The 24,858-nt window shown below is 46.8% G+C and overlaps 1 protein-coding gene across 1 annotated transcript in view; it reads right to left on the bottom strand.

Moving 5' to 3' along the window:
* The window catches only part of LOC119178611 (uncharacterized), a 243,067-nt gene that overhangs the window by 121,860 nt on the left and 96,349 nt on the right, over positions 1-24,858 (bottom strand). Inside the window, exons 8-10 of the mRNA XM_037429824.2 lie at positions 4,118-4,328; positions 2,936-3,187; positions 1,213-1,339 (exon numbers count right to left, since the gene is read on the bottom strand). Of these exons, the coding sequence (XP_037285721.2) occupies positions 1,213-1,339; positions 2,936-3,187; positions 4,118-4,328 (590 nt within the window). The remainder of the gene's footprint in view (positions 1-1,212; positions 1,340-2,935; positions 3,188-4,117; positions 4,329-24,858) is intronic.

Below are 24,858 nucleotides of genomic sequence, written 5' to 3'. Positions count from 1 at the left end.
GCACGTTAAAGAACCCCAGGTGGTCGAAATTTCCGGAGCACTCCACAACGGCGTCTCTCATAATCATATCGTGGTTTTGGGACGTTAAACCACACATATCCATCTACGAAGCCACCTGCGCGCAGGGTAACATCAAATCTCATTCAATGTCTCCACTCCCCACGGTTTATTTATTTATTTATTAGAATACCCTCAGGGCCCGTAGGGCATTACAGAGGGGGTGGGTACAACATATATAACACACAAGACAAAATAAAGAAACAAGTATCAGATGCGCAAATCAGGAAGGCAACATAAGTCAACTAAAAATGTATAAGAATTCAAGCACATACAAGACAAAGATAGATAATGGAAACTGCGTATAGTTACAAGCATTGCTGAGAAATTGCAGTCTTGAATAACAAAGGGTCTGTTATTGATACAACGGAAGAGGGAAGGTGGTTCCAATCGGCGGCTGTTTTTGGTAAGAAGGCTGCTGAAAAGAATTGCCGCAAAGCAGCGATGGGCGAACGCCTCGTGCTGCGTCTCGAATCCGCAGCACCAAAAACTCAAAATTACCAACCTGAGATCCACAGGAATACATCTCTTATAAAGCAAACAGTCATATCAGTCACTCTACAGGGCTTTTGAGTTTGCAGTGCATTCACTACCATATAAAACGGATCGCATGGGCTACGTATGATACGCTCAGGCGCAACAAGTGAAACGCGCCATCTCCCGCACCCTGAACAGACCCATCCCCTTCTCAAAGTGCGCGCTTGATTACGTGGTCTGCAGCACCGGACGCGCGGGAAGACGACAGCGCACATCGATTCACCTTGCTTCCCATCGTATCTCACGGAATACGACGAGAGGACCTTATCTTTATGTGGAACAGCACGGCGACGGCTACAATTCACCTGAAGCACGTATATATTTAGGCCCGTATTCACAAGCTAACCTTATTTTTATCTTGGTTTTTTCTTATTGGTTTTATGTCTCTAATGCGTTTAATTTAAAAAAAAAAGCAGGTTGGTATTCACAAGCCAGCCTTGTAGCTTCTTTGTACCCTGTTACCTTTTATGCACCATTTCATGCATGTAGAGTGCACCGAAGCGTCATGAAACTGTAAGATAATGACAACGTTTGTTTGTAAATTTGGGCCGTAATGTCGCAAGAGAACTGAACCATTTGTACACCTACTGGTTGAGCCAAAACTGTGATGCGACTCACCTTTGTGTGGCGGTTGATGCGCATTTCGGGCTTGTTGCACGGCTGCAACATTGCGAACACGTTCGTCTCAAACTCGGCGCGACTGAAGACATTGTAGGCGACAACCTTGACCCAGTACTCCCGGACCCTGGCATAACAAAATGCACAAAAGAAAAACAGTGCGTTAACAACAAGCACGCTGACTAAAAAGTGGGAATTCTCGTTACTTTAGGTGACATGAAAGTACTGAGCTTTGATGCCCCAAAAAGGGTACTGCAAAACTATCCTAGTGGCCTGTTTTACAGGACGTAATGTAGAAGGGCATACACCATGCACATGTTGCGTGCGTGCGCAAGCAGCGCTGAAGCTCAGGACGACTAAAGAGAACCACCTGAGACGCCACGTTTTAAACATGACCCTTTCACTGCAACACTTTGCCTGCGAACTAACATTGGTTGCGGTTCCTGGGTAGTATCTCATGTCATATCGACCTAGAGGATGTAGTTAAGTGGTAGCAGAATATCACGATCATTGCAGATTCGCTCCAGCTGACTCGGTCATCTACTCCACTACTCGCTGAGTGGACCGATAAAACTGCGAGCCAGATGCAGTAAAAAAAAAAAAAAAAAACGTCTTAATATTCTGCTACCACATGATACCTTTTTCTACCATGACTTCGTCTTATGAACAACTTATAGAGAGGGAGAGAGAGACTCTATTAGAAAAAGAGATTTTTGCGGGTGTCAATATATCGCTGGCATATCTGTATAGGGATAGTGAAGGGAACGAAAATATTTCAGGAGAGAGGGAATAAATATGAAACTGTTTCACATAACTGCTGTTATGATAATTACTTATGAAGTTTTTGGACATTCCAGTGTAATTCTTTTTACTGAGATGCTAGACAAACATTTGTATGTACCACGTGCGTGGAACTACGGCGTACATGCGGTATACATGCGGTATACATGCTCAAAAACAGATTATGCTTGCGTTTACAGGTGTTCAGTGAATTAGCTGAAACCCATTCACATATTATGTCCATAACAGCTTGGTGTCTGCAGGCGAGCACGATAATCTAGGGACAACAGAATGCACATATATTTCACATGTAAAAACGTTAGTAGTATTCCAAAGTGCGGACTCGTTTTGTACTCGCTTAGAACAAGACAGAGTTGTAGCAACTGAAAATGAACGGTGCGTTTAGCAGCCAACAAGTAATCGTGGACTGTATCTTGCCTCTGCTGCCATTTGTTACTTATCCTCTCTTTGTCCACTTGAAGCTCAACATGCAATGAAATTGTATGTACGCTACTCCAGAACCATAAGATGCTGTAGCTATTAACAGATGGCACTGTCACAAGACGGCATTCTTTGACAAGGACATATTATTCCTTCGTCCACTGCAAAGGGTTCAGCCACCCTTCATCATCGGCATAATCTGCTTGCTACCGTAGGGAGCAGAGACAACTTCTTTAAACACACACACACACACACACACACAAACACACACACACACACACACACACACACACACACACCCCACACACACACACACACACACACACACACACACACACCCCCCCCCCCACACACACACACACACACACACACACACACACACACACACCCCACACACACACACGCACGCACACGCATGGCGAGTAGGAAGCCAATCGATCATAGGAAAGTATAGGACAAGACAGTGTTTTAGTGGGTATCTACAGTAGCAGTCTATAGGTACCTGGTGAACGTGTGCGACACCTCGGGATTGTCCGTGACCACTGCCGGAGCGCTACCGTCTCCGAAGTTCCACACAAAGGTCAAGTTGCTGCCGGTCGTGTGAATGGCTCGAAGCCGCGTGGGCCGAGACACCAGCACTGGTCCGAGGACGACAATCCCGTGAAGGTTGGTCACCCGCTCGACGAGACGAAGCGCCAACTCTGGCGACGTCGCAGAGCTCACGTGATTCTGGCACGTCACCCTGATGACGTAGCTGAAAAGGGGATCGACGAAGGACGCGGAGACGACAATCGATAGAGAAAATCTATACGTTAATAGAAGCGCGACGAAAATTATGTTAATACTTTACAATTGGTAAAAGGCCACTGCCGCGTGCGCCCGCGCATAAGAGCAAGCCTACAATGTCGCTGTCCTTTCTGCTTTTAGTAAGCAATTGCAAAACGATTTGCATAATAGCACGTGAATAGTAGCGGCATATTTTCCTGGAAGATGCCTTTACGTTTCTTCCAATTGCGTCAATTAGGTGTCGCGAGCCTTTCTACGTCAACACTGGATGTTAACCTTTGTTTATCAGATATCAGACGTTCCGTGCATCCGAGGATATATTAACACCACATAGCCCTTGCGGAGATACGGTGGAGAGACGAAGAGAGGAAACACGATTCCCCAGATAAATCCAAAAACGAAACGGTTGCATTCACTGCAATCGCAGTGAGAACAAAAGTAGAAAAAAAAAACTGAATGTTTCCTACTGTGTTCACGCAAGGAGTGACCGAAAAATCGAAAGCACTCTTTAAGCATATTTCTTTGGCGATGGTGGATATTTGAAATTACGAACTATATGCTATACGGTAACTTAAGTCGCTTCACAACATGTCACTCATATTAAAAAAAAAAAAAACGACCATTCACAGTAAGAGAAAAACAAAACAAGCAAACGAAAAAAACACCAAATGCCAACTTCGATATAATCAGAAAATGATTGAGCTACAGAAATAAAAGTATTTATCGCTCACGTGATTGCGTAAAAAATGAATAGGTCGGCAAAGGTTACAGATGCTGAAGCCTTCGAATTGAAGTCCTGTATGAATGTCATATGACAGCGAGATTACTGGCTCCACTGCATCAGAAACGCGCTAGGCGGCGCTATACGTTGCCGGCACATGGTGGTGCCTAAACTCACGTTCCAGGCCTGGTGGGGCGGAGGTTGACGACGGCGGCGTCCGTGACGTACTGTTCTTGCTGCGGAGTCAGAGACCAGCGGAAGCGCAGCATCGTCTCCGTGGCAGGCGTCGCGAAGGCCCGCAACAGAAATCGTTTTTCCGAGGGCAACGTGAGATGCGCGGGCGCGCATGTCTCGCCAGCACCGGGCGGCCAGACGCACAGAGACACCTCTGCGAAGTGCACAAGGAGGGAGAGGAAGCGAATGCCGTCAGTAAAGTGCCCGATGGCTGCCTGTGCGAGCAATAACTGCGCTATAAAGAGAAACGAGACCTCACAGCAATCACTTCGTCTCCTGCACATTTTTTACGGCGACGGGAGCATGTACGTGCATACTCACCTACCACTGCACGTACCACTGTGCACAGGTAACCCGCTTGTTACTCAAATGATAGGTTGTGTTCAAATCCGCGTCTCACCATTAAGTAACGGAATTTTTCACGAAGGCAGTGGTTTTGTTAAGTGCACGCACCGAAGGAAACCCCGGAATGAAAAAAAAAAATATTTTACGGACGTCTAGTTTAGCGCAATGCCTATTGTAATCCCTGGCTGTAAACGTTGGTCACTTGCACTATTGTTTGTTTACGCGTGGCACAGCTAGCAAAAAGCTCACATTACGCGTAAGACACATATACAATAAGACACATATCCAGCACATTTTTATTCATATGTGTTCATACGAGATGATTGAATACGAGGCTGCCATATAAACGTTTTTGACAGAATTACATCAGAACAAAAGCTGACGATCTAATGAAAAGCGAAGTGAGTCAATGAATGAAAACACTTATTAAAATTACCAAGAAACCACTGAGTCATGGACACGATCTCTCGTGTGCTGATCAGTTTGTGGTTCTCTCTCTTTCTCTCTCTCTCTCTCTCGGGGCCGCGAGTGCCAAGAACAACAAAAGTAATCAATGCGCACGTCCGTGTGTGCCATGCTGCACTTGCGCCGTTTGGGATGTTCAAGTCCGCGCATTAAGAGGGCCAAATAACTACCATGCTCTGCAAACGTTCGCCCATCTATATCCCACTGAAACTTCTTATGTGTTTCAGTGAATGGAAAAAAATTAAGCAGCTTGCGAATTCCCGCTTCGAGCTATTTCAGCCAGTGACAACACTACCGTTTCAATTCAGGTAGCAGACTGAAGCAGTGACAACCATGAGAACGAATTTCGCAGAGCAGGAGAAAGACTTAAACTGGCAGTGCACTGATGCGAACAGTAAAATCTACGTTTGCCGGAACTCGTATTATAGTGGCTCAAAGAAAGAACTGAAATGGCACCGGGAGGACACCAGGTGACAAATAATATTGCAGGAAGAACGCAGCTTCTATACAACGACGTTGCTTACTGCAGTGTGTTCCCCAAACCGAAGAAAAGTGCAACAAAAGATCAGCACTGAGTTCAGCGCTAAAACGAATTAATTCCCCGGAGGCACAAGTTAGCTAGCTCTTGTCGAGATGACACAAACAGGAAAAAAAAAAAGAAGCAGCAGAAACAACAGGGTTTGTTTTTCGGCACCCTGCAGTGTGGTAGTAAAGGACGGCTGGCAAACCAACTTACAAATTTTCAATAACATTACCGATTACAGGAAATTTCACTCATAGCTCTGCGAAGCAAATACCCATGAGCAGGCAAAACTGCCAAACAGGGTGATCAATCAACTGAAACTGCTATTCTCAAAATGATCTCGTTCGAGTCAAGTGAGAAAAAGAACAAGTAAATTTCTGTTTCCTCGAAGCGCTGCTTTTGCTTTCACTATTGCGCCATGTTCGGAGAAGCACGACCAGAACCGGTAATTAACCGTCAGCGGTCAACGTCCTTTTCACCCAATGTTTTATTTATGTATATTTTTGCCCAGCGACCGAAAAAAGCTCGACCTGGTAGGAACGATTAGTCTAAGAAAGCCTAACAGTAAGAGCAACACAAAAGTTTGCAAGACACCGTGAAACGGAGTTACCGCAAACGGGAAAGAAAGCAACCACGACTGAAACGAAAGGCAGCGAGGTTAAGCAGATCGCTACATCAGGGTTACTACCCTGCCGTGGTGTGGGAAAGCAGGAGAGCATTAAAAATAAAGGGGGAAAGGACAAGGTGCGAGGCCTTCAAAGAATGTGCGAAAAAGGCACTAAAAAGATAGGACAAAGCCCAGCACCATGCGAAACCTTTCACCTTGACACAAATATTCAGTTCGGAGAATCAGTGAGGATACTGTTGGATTTATTTTGCGTGAAAGGGCGATGGTTTTCGGAGAATTTCTCTCGAGGGATGTGCCCACTGCTATTGGTGAACAAATGAGGTAAGCTGGTAGCTTATAAATTCACGGATTACGTTCATTGATGATAGTTCAAGTTGCTTGATACTTTCCTAAAAAAGGGAGAGTGAACGGAAACAGAAGCGGAAACAGAAGAGTGCTTTTTAGACTTCGCGAAAAACCATCGGACAGCTCCAGATAATAACCTATATTTCAGCACTATAGCACCCAAGTGACTAAAGAGGGCCTCCGAAGTAAATTGCTGACACGGAACGACAGGCGCTCGAAAGAAGCGGAAGTAGCGAAATCTCCAGACATCTAGATAAACTGAGAGGATTACCGGCTCAAGCTTTGGCTTGCCCAATCGGCGACAATATAATTTGACACGACAAGGGTGTGACAGTTGGACAAAAAAGAAATGAGCTCTCGATCTCATGAAACTGAAGATATGGAAAAATGAAATAGAGGCAAAGTAAATCAACAGGAGGAGCGAACAATTAAAAGAAAAAAAAGTTGGTTGCGACTTTGGCGACGCGAAGTCATTCAAGAAAATCTAAAGCAACCGAGCATGCCACGAAATCTTTCTTCTTAGCAGTGTTTTTTTTTTAGGCGCTACAGTTTTTGAGGTCCGAACAACCACAGAATGCGTACAGAGAGAAAGAAAATAAGGTAAGGACAAAATCGAACGTTGAGCTGTAGATATCATTGCCACGTTTTCTTTTTTTTTGTGTTGTATTTTTATAGTGACCTTTGTTTTTATAATATCTATGCAGCTGAAACAGACGAGGCGCTGCGCTGTCACAAGGACGTCAGCCAAAACCGTGATTGAATTTGTCCCGATCGTCATCTTCAGAAAAGCAGGAAATCGCGACAGAACGACAGCGTTGAAAGCCAGCAACAAGAAATAGTTCAAGGATATGCGAGAAAACTCAACGAAATATTGGTGGTACAATGAGGAAGCAGCACATACGTGACAGCGACAACACTCATCATCATTATAATCAGTGGCAGCAAAAAAAAAAGAAGAAGAAAACTGTTCAAAGCGCACAAATATGTACATATGAAAACTTCGAGAAGTAAAAAAAAAGGGAAGTTTAGGTAGACGGCACAGAAGAGAAAGGGCTCCGTAAGGAGAGAGTTTCGCCGCTTGTGGACTGGGCAAGAATGAAGGAAGATATTCCTTCAGAATGAAGAATGAAGAATGAAGAATGAAGGAAGGAAGATATTCATTCGGCAAAAGGAAGGGGAGAAGTGTAAGTTTTTGAAACGAGTGCGAACGGGTAAAAGGCAATGAAAGAGCCCAGCGGAAGGGCAGGTTCCCAACTGGGCGTATATGATTGCGAGGCATGTCTTCTAATCATATTAGGATTTTCGTGTTTCGGACCTCCATCAGCCTTTCGAGACAATACCCAGATGTACCCCGACCATGACCACAAGTCTCGAGATCCAAGCCACTGCAGCGAAAAGCAGTCGACAGCTTAATAGTGCACTCGTTATAGAAACTGCCTGCATGAGGTGCCAATATGGTGACCTATATTAAGATTTTAGATGCCTTCTCAAACACGAAATTTGACCGTCGGCATCTCGCGGAGTCGAGGACGTGTGATTAAAAAAGACCACCATCCCGAGATGACGTCATAATATGACGTCGCGAATCACCAATACGTTTTACTTCATTACACTGTATAGTAGCTTGTCACAAGCCCCGCCGCGGTGGTCTAGTGGCTAAGATACTCGACTCCTAACCCTTAGGTCGCGGGATCGAATCCCGGCTGCGGCGGCTGCATTTCCGATGGAGGCGGAAATCTTGTAGGTCCGTGTGCTCACATTTGAGTGCACGTTAAAGAACCCCAGGTGGTCGAAATTTCCGGAGTCCTCCACTACGGCGTCTCTCATAATCATATGGTGATTTTGGAACCCCACATATCCAATAAAACATCCATCAGGAGGTTCAATCACGAAGGGAATGCAACACTAGGTGAGGTGCCTCCAATCTCGGAGGCAGTGCGAAACCACGACAGGTGCGGAAAGCATTTGAAGGATGGCGAAGCAGCATCAATACGTCGGCTGAGGGGAAGAAAGAGATGGCTTTGGCCTTCCAGTCGTCTTAAGCGAATCCACAAGGAACTCTATGAATTTGTTTTATTTTATTTTCACTTTCAGCGGTGCCTTGAACCCTACACTTGGGGTCAGGGGTCGGCAAGTTTCTGAGAGGGAGAGCCGAGTTGCAGGAAGCCGACAAGGCGAGGGAGGTGAAGGGAGGGGGGGCTTCGCAGGCGAACTTTGAATATATGCAGCAAATTGACATTACTTTGCCAAACAGGAGTTGCACGAAACAAGAAAAAAATTCCATTCCAGGTCAAAACTGCCAGGTCGGCCCTCAGATGACAAGAGAGAAGGGAGGGGTGTTCAAGGGGGCTACATAATATGAGTTTCCCAATAGGGGCCCCAAAGCCCTTCGCGTGTGCTTCATTTAGGCCAAGCAGGAGCTAAGACTTTTCGAATAGGGTCTTCAGCGCTTTGGACACTCCCCCTATTCTATGATTCACTGCCAAAGCATTCCGTACAGTGGTTAACCAGTGAAAGCCGTAACGTGTGGCCCCGGTGTTTAGCAGTGGGTTCAACTCGACGGGACACTGAAGCCTTTCATAATTATTCGTTAAGTATTGGTGCTTCTTAATGACATTAGACACACCTTTCGCTCGGGTTTGCCTATTTCACATGCCGCACCTTGTGTCTCGGATGATCACGTTCATGGAGGAATGTAATGAGTGGTTAAATGCGCTTCGTAATGCATTAATCGCAGCGTTTTTCTCGAACCACAGTCGGTCACAGATGCCGTAGCAGAAGCAAATGTGCCGCTAAAAAAACTCCTACCAAAAGCGGGCGTTCGCCCTAGCGAACGCGCTCCCGCAGTCATCACGTAGACGCTGTCGTGCCCACAACGGCGCTTCTGCGGCGCGGCCTTGTTGCAAGCGTTTCACATCGCGAGCTTACTCAGCGGCGTGGCTTGCAGGATCCGTCTTTCACCGGAGCTTGCATTTCCGTTCGCGATTTAGCGCGGCTTTGAAAGCTGCCAAAAGACCAAAAGACTACGTCTACTCTGGACAGGTAATAACCGCGGAGCCGGACCACGATATTGAAGATAGGAGAATAAGAATGGGGTGTAGCACATTCGGCAAGTACTCTCGAATTATAATTGGTAGATTGCCACTATCCCACAAGAAAAGGGTATCTAACAGCTGCATCTTGCCGGTACTTACCTACGGAGCAGAAACCTGGAGGCTCACAAAGAGGGTTCAGCCTAAATTTAGGACAACGCAGCGAGCGATGGAAAGGAAAATAATAGGTGTAACCTTAAAAGGGCCCTGAAACAATTTATGAGTAACCATGAAATTAATTCACTGGAAAATCTTATTGCCTCGCAAATTCAACGTCGCAATAATTTTAAGAATTCGTCCAGTATGAGCGGACGGTTACAAAGATTTGCCACACGCTGCAATCACATTTTCTCTTCTCTCGTCTCTATGAAAGCGCTGGAAGCTAAACAAAGTGGGATGGGAAGAGAAAAAAGAAAAAAAAAAACGCCATGCACGCCTTGTGACCTTAAGAACTTTTTTTTCTTCGAATACGTAGATTTTTCAGTGCGAGAGCGCGCGCACGCGCGGACAAGTGACGTCCTCTCGCGGCAGTCGCTATAACAATAAAGCGCGCTGTGTTCAAATCAGCCAATTGCTGATAGATTGGTATTCTACGTGTGATTTTTGAGCGCCTTACGTCATTTTTCGAGGGAAGAGAAAACAATCTTTAGCTGACTTTGATAATTTATTGTCGATTTTAGGCCACGTGCAGCGCTATAACATTTGGTTCGCGTGTTCTCTGGAGCCTCTACTACCGATCGGCAGCGTTTTCTGGCCATGCTCAAAAAGTGTTGCAGTGCCCCTTTAAGAGATAAGAAGAGAGCAGAGTAGATTAGAGAACAAACCAGGTTCAAGTATATTGTCGCTAGGTGAAAATAACAGAATACAGGACGACGGTGCGACCAGAAAAAACGAGGTCTGTATTAACAGAACAAAAGAGCAGCCGCTTCGACTTCTTCTTCCTCGGAGGAACCGTGGGTGCTGTCCACGCTCATCACTTCATCGTCCTCGGTCTACTTGCCCGGCCTTCAGCCGTGACAATATCATAGTTGAAATCAAGAAGAGAAAATGGACATGGGCTGGGGATGTAGCGCGTAGGCAGGATAACCGCTGGTCATTGAGGGTAACTCACTGGATTCCCAGAGAACGCAAGCGGGTTAGGGGGAGGCAGAAAATTAGGTGGACAGATGAGATTAGGAAGTTTGCGAGTACAAAGTGGCAGCAGCAAGCAGAAGACCAAGTTGACTGGCGAGCGATGAAAAGGAAAATGATAGGTGTAACCTTAAAATTGTCCTGGAACACTTTTATGAGTAAATGTGAAATTAATTCACTGGAAAAGCTTATTGCCTCACAAATTCAACGTCACAAAAACTTTAAGAATCCGTCCAGTACGAGCGGACGGTTACAAAGATTTGCCACACGCTGCAATCACAATCTCGCTCCTTTGCAGGACAAATGAGACACCTTTGTCCTGCAGTAGACGTGGTCAGGCTGATGATGATGATGATGATGATGATGATGATGATGATGATGATGATGGTGATGATGATGAAGGCACCTAAGGGGTTTCTGCTGGCACGTAAGAGGCTTCTCAGTGATAACAGCCGTTAACATAAAAAAGAGTGTTAGGAAATCTTTGAGGTCACAGGCGAGCGAAACATACAAAGGAAAAAGTGAGAACATGAGCGGTCTGTGTCACAAGCTTGCTGCGCGTGAGGGCCACCTCCGAACTATCCTTCGCTCATTGTCTCGTTGTAACTCATTACGGGTACAGAACGCCCACGCTATCAATAGAGCTTCGCCATTATCGATCGTCCTTCGCGTACGAAGTGCAGTCAAGTCTGGCGTGAAAGGTGTAGACGCGGCAAACTGCGGTCGCGTTGACTCGCTGCATACTCGCACAGCGCGCATCCCCAGTCGACTACGCGACGTGCTTGAGTAACTCTGCGGCCGCTTTAATGGAACTACCGCCCGGTGACGCGTGAAAAACGCGCTCGATGCGATGCGCACGCATGACGTGTCGTTGTCGCTTACCCGGCCCCACTGACTATGTGCACCCCAGACGACAAAAAAGAAAAAGTATTGGAGAGAATGAGAAATACAAATAATGAAAACGACCGAAAGTTTACCCTCGCATCAGAAGTCTATAGGTTGGTCGGTAATAGTCACAGCGGCCAGCCTCCCGCCGCTTGAGCACCGGTTATAGTCAGAAACGCATGCCTTAAGCTATACTCGTGTAAGATACACAACGCAAAGAAAAATCTTGTGTCGATATATGCACGACTCGCAAGTCGCGCGTCACATGTGAAACACACACACACACACACACACACACACACACACACACACACACACACACACACACACACACACACACACACACACACACACACACACACACACACACACACACACACACACACACACACACACACACACACTTACACGCACAGAGAGAGAGAGAGAGAGAGAGAGAGAGCTAAATGTGCGACAGCTACAGCCACGTTGTTTTAGATAAAGCGAACTTTATAGGTTGTTTTAGGCATCGTGGATCTTTCGTTCTATTAACGCGAAAGCTTCTGAGGTCAAGACAATCTCAGTTTCGCTCAAGGCGGTTTTCCTCCTGCCTTACATTCTGCTTTAAAATGAACCGGCGCCTTAGACGGTGCAAGAAGAACGCGGGTTTCAAACAGGGTCGAAAGAGCGGCATTTTAGTATTAAAGCAAGAGAACAGACAGGGGAGGCACACCCCGCAGCGATGAGGGAGAGAGGGAGACACAAGCTGAGCGAATCGAAGAAGGCGTGCCGGGGGGATTGGAGGAGAGGGGGCGGATCATATAGAATGGAAATTAATGCTTGATTGCACGCGATAATTTGGACTCGCGATCTGCGCAACGTCGACGGCTCAAAGCCGTGGAGCTGACGGTTCCGGAACGCGACTCTAGCGGCACACAGTGGCGGGAACAAGTACCGAAGTATAAGTCGCCAGCGCTGTGCGGTGAAAACGGGGCCCGGAAAGCAAACTGCCAGAGTTTTCGCAAACATAAGAACAACCGAGGAGGGGGTTCCAGAAATAGACAGCGCGAGCGCGCAAGCTATAGAGAATCTAGCAAGCTGAGTTAATGAGCTCCCGAAGCAGAGGAGCTCAATCTCCTGTCTCGCCTTTTGTGTAGACACGGTTTGTTTTCTCTTCTTTACATACTTTGCCGCAAAGTCCCATTTTAAACGAGCGATTTTTTTTGTCTAGTTCGCGATTTCATTGGCGATTTATTCTGTTGATGCTTCCCGCCCAATTTTTTTACATTTCTTCATTATATTGAAAGGACGATTCACCAGTGGTGGCACGAAGTTATTTTTTTAAGCCACCCGTATACTGCCTGTTTGCCCAATGCCCTCCCGCTCTCTTATCTCAAACAAAATTTGCCGCGTTACTAGCAAACAGGCCACCGCTTCCAAGGAGGGATGATAATGACCATATGCTATAAGGGTCAGCGCAATCAATAATGAGCTTATGTGCAAGAAGGTTATTTGCACATCACTAAATCAAAATTCATCGGTATGCAATTAAAACACGGGTAAGGTTGCCAAGTTGTACTGGTAGCATTTGATGCAGCCTTCCGTTCTGTTATTCACAGAGGTGCGGTTCATAAAATTTTTCATATTTTTATTTGGCTATAGCCAAGAGAGGCAGATGCCGTCAGAAGGGCACGGGAAAGATCAGCATCATCATCATTATTGTTATTATTGTCATCGCGATAGAAATTTAATATTCACCGAAGTGGGAAGTTGTAATAATATGCCCTTTTTCGGGACAATTCTCCTTGGATCTATTGGTTAAAACCTGGGATACTAGTCCTCAGTATAGAATGCTCTTGGTAGAGCATATTACAGCCAACGCCACCGTTCCAAGACTGTTAATCGTCGCAGTCACCAGGGTAGAGAGAAAAGGAGCGACGTTTATGTTGACACTTCGCGAGCCACCTGCTGCCAGCCGCGGAATACCAAGCGTACTGCAAAGGCTCGAGTACAGAAACGGACAACGCGTTGCTGGAATAATCAAACGTAACCGATGCAAATGCCCAGTCAATGCAGCACAGAGATCTTTCATACCACATCACGTGTATGGCGTGCAATGAAACCTCGCGCAAGGGCGGCCGGCGTGGCAATGTACTGGCCGAAAATGTCCGGTCAAAGCAGCGGTGCCGCACCAGCCCATCTTAACTGCAGCTTTGCCGGTGCACCTGTCGGAGTTTCGGGCCTTCCAGGCGGCCGGCGTAGCTGTACAAAAAAAAAGTAATTACAACGCATGGTGTGGCCTATTGTCATCTTCTCCTGCATAGCTTGCCTTTTTTCCCACTTATTTTGGAACATACACAAAAACAGAAAACAATCCATAGTGTACCGCATTGTTCGGCCTTAGTTAAGCTGCATTAAAAAAAAACTACAACAAGATAGAAAAAAAAAGCAACGAGCGGGCGAAACCTGATTACGGACTGTCTATTTCCCCTCACAGCGGGCGGCCGACCAACAGAGACGGCGCATATACAACGCACGGATACGTGAGAGCCGGGGGCGAGGCTCTTTTCCACCGTCAGTTCGGGCCTCGCACTCATTTGCGATTTCCTAGGCTCCATTAGAGGAGCGAGCGCGATTTATGACGAGACCATTTTTCTTGGGAAGGAAGAGGAGCGCAGAACCGAGGGGGACTTCCGCTCGTGCGGTCACTGATATGAATATATGTCTTCATGCACGCATGCACGAAAGCCGCTCTTACGCAGAGGGAGAGGGACACCGACCACTAACTTGTACCACACGAACGGCATCACTGATTTTGTTTCTCTTTTTTTCGCGACTATCCGCCGAGTTGCCGTAGTAGTGGCTACATAATAGACGAGAAATGAAGATATACGCCTCTCCTCCTTCTCTTAACCGCGGGATTTTCCGTGTTCTTTTTACTCGTCCTCAATCCGCTTTTCCGGAACCTGCTCGCGCTCGTATAAGGCGCACGCATCGGAAAAGCGTGCCGTACCGCGCGGAGGCGTTCTTAGCGCGCCGGACCTGTCTCGTAAATAACCGGCGCGTTGGTCGTCGTGGCCGCATCCCAGCGCTGCCGGTCGTCCGCCGCTGGTGCGCCAAGATACCGCCGAACGTGCACTTTCGCGGGTATGGCACGCGCGAAGTCGGTGACAGCGAATGGCTATAACAGCGATCGCCTTAACGACGAGCACGTCACGCAAGATGGCGGTGGCGCTGCAAGAGCCGCAGTTGATTGGCGCGTGGGGGCCGTTTCACCGGAGGGCCATATACACGGTTCATCGACCCAGCATTCGTGTCACGCTGAAACCGCGTCCTTCCGTTGAATTAGAGAGCAATTAGCACACATATGTTTCTCTGCTTCGAGTAACAGCGCCAGTGGAAGCACCGCTCACCATGTCGCGACAGGTGACTGATACAATAATAGCGCAAGAACCACTCAACTAGACGTAGACACGAAATATGTAGTAACAGTTCCGAAGAAACAGTCCACTTGTCTTGAAGGTTGCATAGTACACTTTGAAATATCGTGAATGCTACCGTATTCAAGCGATGGGACCGAAGTGCGTAACACGGAAGCTTAAGAATCGCGATCTCGTGAATCGAGCACTGTTCGTTGATACTTCTCCATTCTAAGCCAAGTATACCTGCAGTGCGCTCAAAACCAGCAGAATATAGTGCTTCTATACAGAGTCGGGGTATTTACGGAAGCAAGTCTGGTCGGGTGTCACAGAACGAGCGCTCAAAATGGGCGCGCCACCAACTTCTTGCGATAACGCGCGGGAGAGACGCGGCGAGGTCAACGAAAAAAAAAAAAGAAAAGAGAAAACAAGCATCCAAGGCTCCCCGGGCGCGCGACGCTCTTCCCTCGGAAGCGTGGCTTCGCCGACGAACCTCCTCACCCCACATCGGCGGTCGAGCAAGCTCTGGAAATTTCCAGAAGGAAAGGGGCGTATATGCCGGGTTGAGTCATCTGTCGGGGACGGCCCTCGTACCGTCTCGCGCCTCCCCCCAGCCTTCGCTGCGTATCGCGCCGACGAAATGACGAGAACTTTCTGGAATGTCGCGCGGAAGGTATTTAACCGAGCAGCGGAGATGAGAGATCAGGAGAAGACGGAAGTTAGCGCCAGAGCGCGAGGGTATACCGCCGTGTAGTGGGCGAAGATTTTGTCCGTAGAGACAAAGCAGGAGAAGACGGAAGTTGGCGCCAGAGCGCGTAGGGTATACCGCCGTGTAGTCGGCGAAGGTTTTGTCCGTAGAGACAAAGCAGGAGAAGACGATGATTTCCACCTGAGGGGTGACGACTCGAGCTACAGGCAAGAGTGTGTGTGTTTACCGCTATCGAGCGAAGACGCGTGGGAACAGCTGCGTGTGTGAAGCCGACGTGTTTCTGGCGAAGTTTGAAGCTTGGAGAGAGTTCAATTGAAGACGCGAGGTTTCCTGGAAGAGAAACTTCGGCGAGGTTTCCTGGAAGAGAAACTTCAGGGGCAGCGGAACGACAACAGCGCTGGACTTTGAGTGAGTGATTCTCGGAAGAGTATCATCCAGACGTTTGTTCCAAGAACTTTGGACTGAATAGGTTTTCTATCTCTTTAGTCTTTAAGTGTTTTGGTTGTTCAATGCATGCGACTGCATTGTAGTGCGTATTGTTGTCTGTGTCCGGTGTTTCGAGTGTGGCTGTTTGTACTGTGTAGTACGTTGTTTGATTGGTGACGTATTGTATGTAAATATTGTGGAGTGTGCATTCTTGTGTATTGTTTTCGATCTGCCATTTTTGAGAATATAATATTTGTTTTTTTTATCAACTCTCGGCTCTGACTTGTTCTTTGGGCCACAGCCGGCGTCCGCTGGCGCGCCAAAAAGGACCACTTCTAAATTGTCCACGCTTTCGTGGTGCGGTTCGGGGGGCCGATACTTCGGCCCTTGGAATTAGCCCGGCGATCACCTCCCTAATTAACGGGACTTGTGACATCGGGAAATAACATTATATAGAGTAAAAAAAGAATACCGACCAGAAAACAGTAAGGAACGTTTACTTGGGATCCTCTGACGAGAGTCACACTTCCCTTCGCCCTACTGTAAACAGCGTTGTACCCTGAGGTAAAGCCAAACGCAAAGCACCCTCTGAGAGCTTGGCGGCATCGTTGATCGACACGACCGTTTTTTTAGAGAACCACCGTGTTCTGTGGCTGCCGTGCTGAGTGTTAGAGATAGCACTGAGTCGATCCATCGTGTACGGCCACCTTGTTAGGCCCTCGACCTTCCAACCTAATTGGAGCGGCGCTAGTTCGACTGTCTGGCGCTCATAGAACAGTACAGATTTGAATCGGCAAGGGCAAAGGCTGCCAGCAGAAAAAAAAAGGCTGGTACCCGATACGAAGGACTTACCCACACTCAAATGTAACGAATGCAGCGATCACCCTTCACGTGAAAATTTCACAAATTTTGTAGATTTGACGATACAGACCGGACAAAGTGAACGAATCAGCCTGAACTAAGTGCACCAAAAGTTATAATGATAAAGGAAGCTTAATCAACAATGTAACTTGGAAACGAAGCAAAGTCACAGCGTTATCTGGGTTGATGCTTCAGAGTTCATGCGTAAAAAGATTAGCGACTTCACCAAGCACAAAGTAGAAAATATCGACACTTGCTCTGGCCGTTCAGAATCTTGTCATTTATAGCTACATTCGTTAATAAACCTTGCTTTTTTTACACAGTCATCTTGCCTACAAATGCATTATTAAAACTCTGTCCATGCGGTCAAACATGAAAATTAAAAGCAATATTATTCGACGAGGTTCATAATTAGTGTATGGCGAATGTAGAGTATGATTTGTGCCGCTGCAATACTCTGTTTTGCTATTATTATTAGCCAAGCAGTTTAAGGTAGCCGTTATTTATACGTGCGGTCAGTGAGAAAACTGTTATCATCATCAACGGGCAGCTGCCCAAATTTGGTAAATCCCACTTTTCGCCACCAAAAATGAACAAGACCACAGGTAGCTAAACGAATGGCCGCTAAGCGACGGCGGCGAGTCCAAACACCCGAGTGCGCACAACGAAAGCGTATACTGTGGACGGGAAAGGCAACGGCAGCTGCGACAACACCCCGAAGCGATTAAAGGCGAACGTGGGAGGTGCGAACGCTTGGTTTCAGCCCGAGTTTCTGTCTCAGAAGTTTGGACGTCCGTGTCGCGTCTCTGACAGTCTGTTCTTCAGCTCAAACCTCTCTGCTCAGTGACTAAAGGTAGAGAAAAAAACCTTGCATCGCCGAGGTACGTCACAGCAACCGAAAAACAACCTGCGTCACTTAGAGCTAAGGAATATAGAAAAGCCAGATCAGTTTTCGTAATCGTCCAGTTTCGCTGTTTCGAGTATTGCGCAGCCTAATGAAAGCTTCGCCACTTTTTTAAGGGCAGAACACTTCAGGGTGCCGAGTTGTCGTACGCTGTCATCGTCGCTTGGCGTAACTCAGACAAAACCATGCGTGGCACAGTCAACTGTAGCCAATTGAGCGCTCGCTCGCTCCTGACAGCGCCTTGATGGTGGTATCAAGCGCGGACATTACTAATATGCCTAGAGATACGCAACAACAACAAAAAAAAAACACGTATAAAATTGAAAGTGAAAGCAAGCGAGAAATAAAAGTAGAGAGAAAGAAAGGAGAAAAGTAGCAAAAAACTAGGTATCAAAAAAGGCAGACAGAAATAACTGAGAAAGAAAAAAAAGCAACAGAGGAGAAAGCGAAACAAAGAAGGCTGTGCACCTAATTGCCGCTTGCACCACAAGAATGTAGTTGTCCTAATTTTTGTCGTGTTTAATACAGGGGGGATTACCTTGGGTGACTTATGAAAAGAAAGAAAAAATGGTAGAGACCATTCCCGTTTGTGCAACTTACCTGAACAAAGCGCATTTTCTTTTTTTTATAACAGCGTTTCTCGTCTCCCTTATTTCAAACTTCGCCCACCTTTGATAACAAGCCCCCACAGAAATGACAGATTTAAGGCAGCACGGAACTAGAGGACCATTGTAGAAACAACCCTTTGCCCCTACCTGGCACGCATAGCTGTGAGTTTAAAAATATCGCACTGACGCACATTAGCTGCAGAGAGCGTACGACTGCCTCCCAGTCTTCACACACACTACATCCGAACGTTCAAGCCAGTCGCGCACCACAAGAGCGTTCGCACGAGAAGCCGGCGGGGTTACCTTATGAGCTCGTATCGGAATGCGGCTCTTTGAAACGAAAAGAGAAATAAATTATAATGAGCTGTAATGCGAGCGAAGCGTACGAAGCCGCTGTCGGTTATGACTTAATGTGGGACATACAAACCAGACACTCCTTGCACATGAAGCTCAGCGCATTTGGGTGGACGGAACGCAGACAGACTACGGGTGGCTATTATAGAGGCGCCCGCTAAGCGAACCGCAGTTTTAATCCAAACGCACACAAAATAGTCGACGATCGTAAAGACGACTCATCTGGCCGGAAGGCGCTAACGGCTTTGGCGCAGACTGGTGGGTATACGTGCGAGCGCGGCAGTTTATACGATTCGAATCGACGTTAGTACGAAGCGCACGCCACCAACCCCACCGCGCGGAGACTGTGGGATTTTAGCGAGCACGGAGGTAAGATAAGGGCACTCGCACGCACAAAATGCCATTTTCAAATGATTTTTGAGCTTCGGAGTCTTCATTTCGCGACGATTAAGAAGGAACCGTCAGGCAGATACGCGAGCTCTCACGCCGCGCGATTTGGGCATAAGTCATCTTCTCCCGCTTTTTTACGAACTCCACTAGCGCTTCCAAGAACCATAAATAAAAAAAAAATCGACGCAAGTAAAACACTTGCTGCCGGTAAAGAAGCTCTGTTGTTCATTCGAAACCAAAATCGTTCGAAACCGAACAAAAAAAAGTTAAGAGTGCAGCATCGCAACCTAAACATCGAGTAACGAGCACCACGACGAAAGGCCGTTACGACGAGGATTTTTACGAGCCTTCACCGACTACCACTGGCACAGCGAGAAGCTACAGAAATGGCAAACTCAAGTTACTTGGCGAACGCGACAGCTACGTGCATTAAGCGACGCGTTGAGCTAGCAAGGTTCATGCTTTCTGCTTCGCATAGTCCACGTCATGCTAACTTGCACAGACGTCGAATTGGGTGATGATAGGCGTTCATGTAGAAATAGTTTGAACTTCCTATTGAATGTGGCTTGCCTCAAGAACTATAAAATGTAATGCATCGTCAATGCGGTCAAACTGACAAGACTGTTCGAAGCGTAAGTAACTTGACGTTTGCAACCCCAATTAAGAGCAAAGATAACAAATACTGGTAAGTAATAAAATTTTATGTCTTTTTTCAAACGGCATGCTAACGACCTTTACGACTAAACGGCCGTCTAACGGGAATGAGCGATGGATCGCCGTTTGTTTGCAAACGACAACACGGAACAAGTCGTTCGTCTTCTTTTTGCCAGTTGTGACATTACGGAGGGGCGTCACATGGCTTAAAGGTGAGCAATCACGAAGAAAGCATAAGTTTTAGCAAGGCTGTATTCAGTCGCAGCTTTTAAAAGCATAAAACACACACACACACACACACACACACACACACACACGCACACACACACGCGCACACACACACACACACACACACACACACGCACACACATGAGCACGCGCGCACACAAAGAGTGTTCCTTACTTGGCAGGCGTGCAAAAATACAATAAACAAAAGAGTAGGTGAGAGAGAGAGAGAAAGGACATGCAGAAACCGATCCGTACAGCAAACACGTCTACCCATCCACCGGAGTTACCCGAATGAGATGAAGAAGAAGGAATCAATGGGAAAACGGACGCAAAAGGGGAAGAAAACGAGGCGCTGGGTGAGACGACAGCGCTTCGTGCCGCCATCAAGTAGCGAAAGTGTGACGTCGAAACTGCGCTGCTTGTCGAGCGGTGGGGTAGCGAGGGCAGCCGATAAGAAGGCGAGCACGGTCGGGCAAGCGAAACACGAGAGGACTCTGTCGAAGAGCGGATGGGAAGGAGGAAGGCGACGATAGCGACACAGACGCACGCGACAAAAAACAAAGCTCGCAGGGCGACAATGTAGACGAAGCATCGGCGAGGCGAGAAGGCCCGGCTCAACCACGGTTGCGAAACACGGGAGCGCCACAATCCAGCGGTGGGCGCAGCAGAACTCGACAGCAGGGGGGTTTTGTTTTGCGCCGGCGTCGTCGCTCTCACGCTCGCTTTGATTGCGTGCTTTGCTGCTGCTGCTGTTACACTATTGCGACTGTGCGTAGACAACGCCAGCTCTTTTTTTCCCCTTTCTTTTCGATGAGACCACTGCGCGCGTATCTCGCGTTTCATTTCCCCTCTGTTATCACGTTTATGCACTTTTATATACTCACTTCTGCCTCAGACAGGAAGCGAAAGAGCGGCAATTGAAACCGGGAAACTTTCGATCGCACCGAGAAAAGAAAGTACGTCACAACAATACTCGAAAGAAGAAGAAAAATAAAAGCGTAAGAAGAGAGAAGCGACAAGGAGGACCGATCGAGAGCATAAAAGAAAAAAAAAAAAAAACAGAATGCGAGACCGAAGCGATTGCGCCCACTTCAACCGAGGAAATAAATAAATAAATAAAGAAATAAAGAGAGAGGGGGGTTGATGCGAAAGACAATGTAACAACGAAGAGGTGCAGAAGGACCAAGGGGTAAACAAAAGCGCCGCCGAAATGCAAATAGGCTGAGACAAGCGGCCAAAACCCGATCACGCTTTCGGAGCTACCTCTCCCCGTCGCTGTCTCGTTTCCGACAACGTCGCGCCAGCACACGTCGCGAATGCGAGTGACAATAAAGCGGATACGCGTAGAAGAAACAAATACAGACAAAGCTATGCACCAAGCAAAATAGAAGAGCGTACACTAGACACACAACTGCAGAGATTGAGAAAATAGAAAGGAAGCAACGACGCCGCCGCAGAACGGGGGGCTTCTGCGAAGCAGACGCGCAAAGTGGCTCTTATTCCGTCGTTGTTTTCTCACTGACGGCGTTGGGCCCCGCTATGCAGCAGCGACAAGTTTCTCACGGGCTTCGAGGGGGCAGCTGAGAAGAGAAACTCCTGGAGTCGGCCCAGCTACATTTTAGACAAAGAAAGCAAAAATAAATGCGCCGCGGGAAAATATGTCGAGATCCCCTCCTGTCTGTCACCTTCGATTATTTCTTCCCGAGCGACAGAGAAAAGCAAAAGCGTAGCGTATGGCGAGTACTTCCGCAGCGATGAAACTGTCTAGCCGCAGTATAATAACGTCGGTTTCTTCACATGTCAACTGCTCGAGTGATCTCGTTAGGGAGCCCGCCCAATGATCCTCTCTACTCTTCACATCCCACATCCACCTGCTCACTCTGATTCCAGGGTCGCTCAGACGTGTCTTATGGAGTGTTCCGCAGTTGCGGAACTACGTCGGCTTTCATTTGCGTTGCTGCTCCGAGCTCGCGCAATAGCGCATCGGAGAGTTGCGATTTGCAGAGGTTCATATACTTAGTATAGTGTGCAAGCACTTTTATAACCACTTCGTGCATATAATTGACTTTCGCTTTCCCCGCGAAGACATGTGGTTTGACGCTGCGGTATGTTACGTCGTTTAAAGCCTATTGTTACACGCTAACATAAAAAACTAAAGAAAAAGAGCTCTAATTCACTAAAATAAATGAAGAACATAGTGAGTGAACACGACGAATCGCGCAGTGTTCATAACAAGCACATAAACAGCGTCTTAGTAACACTTTTGGTGGCAATGATGGAACTTGAACCAGAAGTGACGAAATTCCCCGGCTTGTTACCCAGGTCCTTCCTACGTGGTTCCATAAGTAGAGAATTTGGTTATTAAGCATTACGTCACAGATTAAATTACCGGTCTGCGCAGCAGCATATCAACGGCGCAACGCAGAAACGCCAGTGTACGTAAATGTGCGCCACGACACCTTTTCAGCACTAAAAGCCAAGACAAACGTGAACTAAAAAAATATTACACGGTACGTAGCACTGGATTAACGGTTACGTGTGAAGGACAAGCACATAAATCGTGATCTTTCCTCGATAAACAAAGTGGCAGGTAGGAGACACAGGCTTTTGTTGATTTAATAAACTATATGAAAGTGTGCCATCTCGAAGTCCTTGTGGCACGTCGTGCGCGTGCAGTGTCGCCGTGCGCCCGTAGCAGTAGAAGCCAATTCGACCACAAGGGGGAAAGAGCGTGAGAGAAAAATAACGCCGAAAACCATGATGCGCGCGAAACGGAACTCCAAGCCGTACACCACCCCCTTGCTATTTACCCAGCAGGCGTGTGTGGCATACAACCCACTCGCAGTGAAAAGAGCGATGAACCGGTGATTTTTTGCGATACCTGTGATTTTAAATTTTAACAGTAATTGCATTGTACAAGTTGGGGGGTGACGCAAGGCCCCCGTAAGATTTTCGTGCACGACAACAAGTTATAAAATCGTCGATGTTTAGCAAGTCTACTCAACCTCTTCCCAGAGGTATTGAAAAACTTTCCTTCCCTAACTTACTAGGCTTCCAGAAAACTATCTGTACCGAAACACGAATCAAAAGGGAATACATCGCTCCAACGGCACCTTGAGAACAGAAGAAGAAAACACAGCACGTAGTAGGTTGGTTGCACACTACTTCAACTTCTGCCGAAAGAAAGAAAAAAAAAGAAATATATATATAGTGACGCTTAACAAAGAAAGAAAGAAAGAAAGAAGAAATAAAGAAAGAAAGAAAGAAAGAAAGAAAGAAAGAAAGAAACGGACGTCCATGCAGGGCTCAGTCAGACATGAGGAGACGACTGGTGCAGCGGCGTCCGTAACATGGTGGCATAATTGCGGACGACGACTAGCTGTAATTGCCGTCCAGTGTCGCGAAGCTGCAGCGATGCCTTGGAAAGTGCACGTGCGCCAGCGAGGAGAGCACGTCAAGCTAACGCCACCCAGCGAACACTGCGCGCCTTCCGGAGTGTCCTGCCGCGGCATTCGCGGGAAGATTACGGAGAAAGTAGAGGAGGCACCACTAATAAGAGGGACATGCTGGGTGGAACGGCGCTGCAAACGAAGGCGACGCAGGATTCTGACGCGTGTACGACGAATCGGCGTCAGCTCGTGAGTGAAAAGTGTACGAAACACGGCAGAGTAAAGGACACTAAAAGAAAATGTGGCACAAAACAGAGTTCCGATATACCATGATTGATGCAGCAACGACAAAGACCATGATCATAATTATGAGTGACGACATATGGATTGTCAAAGAATTAATTTTCAAACTACAGCGAAGTAAGACAGGTGATTTAAACTTATGTAGAATTCTGAGAGCGGCAGTCACTGGTACTCATGCTGCTGGCAGAGAATCTTCATCTGAACCAGGGGCAATTGACCTCACCTTTTTAACTATTATATTTGATAGAATTCATTGAGTATGACGCTTTCCTCGGTTCTTCTTTAATCGCACCTGATGCTACGACAATGGTTCACGACTTGTTTGTTCGCATCCACTTCTGACACGAACATATTTCAATTAGGCAGGATGTGCATTCTTGACCTGGTAGTACGCCTTCTGAAATAATCACAACTGAGCGATTTGGCCTAATCACGGTAAGAGTTCTAAGAACGTACATGTAAACACTTTCCCTTTCTTTACACATGGCGCATCATTTAGTGCATTCTTAACGTTTTGTTGAAAGCGTTAAGGTTCTAGAAAGTTCCATATTGTCACGAGATCAAGCACCTCAATTTTGTGCATAACAGGAATTTATCTTTTAGCACAACTCATTTTCCTTATTTGAAGCAATACGTTACATAAAGACATCCCGGGTATTTACTCGTTTAAACGCACTCTCCCTGTGAATGCGAAAAAATCAATAAAAATAACGAACGTGTGCCGAGCAACAAGAATATATTTTCGCTGCTGATCTTTTCCGTTGGCACAAGAAGCTGATACCACCAAACAATATTAGGTGCTTTCTCAGCCCCAAATACAAACCAAACGAAGTGTGATTAACTAAGAAAAATAATCAACGTTTCATCATTGTTTTTTGATTTTTGTTTTCCTTTGGGCACCCTAAATTTCTCGATTCTCAGGTTCCAAGGAACAATATTTTCCACTTGACCGCGGACAGTCCGTTCGAGTAATAAATTACGCATAATGTATTGTAGCTATAAAAGGTCATATTAAACAGAAGTAAATCACTTGAAAGGCTACGCCC

This window comes from Rhipicephalus microplus, chromosome 1 (genome assembly GCF_043290135.1).
Source record: "Rhipicephalus microplus isolate Deutch F79 chromosome 1, USDA_Rmic, whole genome shotgun sequence".
Classification (NCBI taxonomy): Eukaryota; Metazoa; Arthropoda; class Arachnida; order Ixodida; family Ixodidae; genus Rhipicephalus; species Rhipicephalus microplus.
Note: the sequence above shows the minus strand (reverse complement) of the source record. Positions and strands in the feature narration are given on the sequence as shown.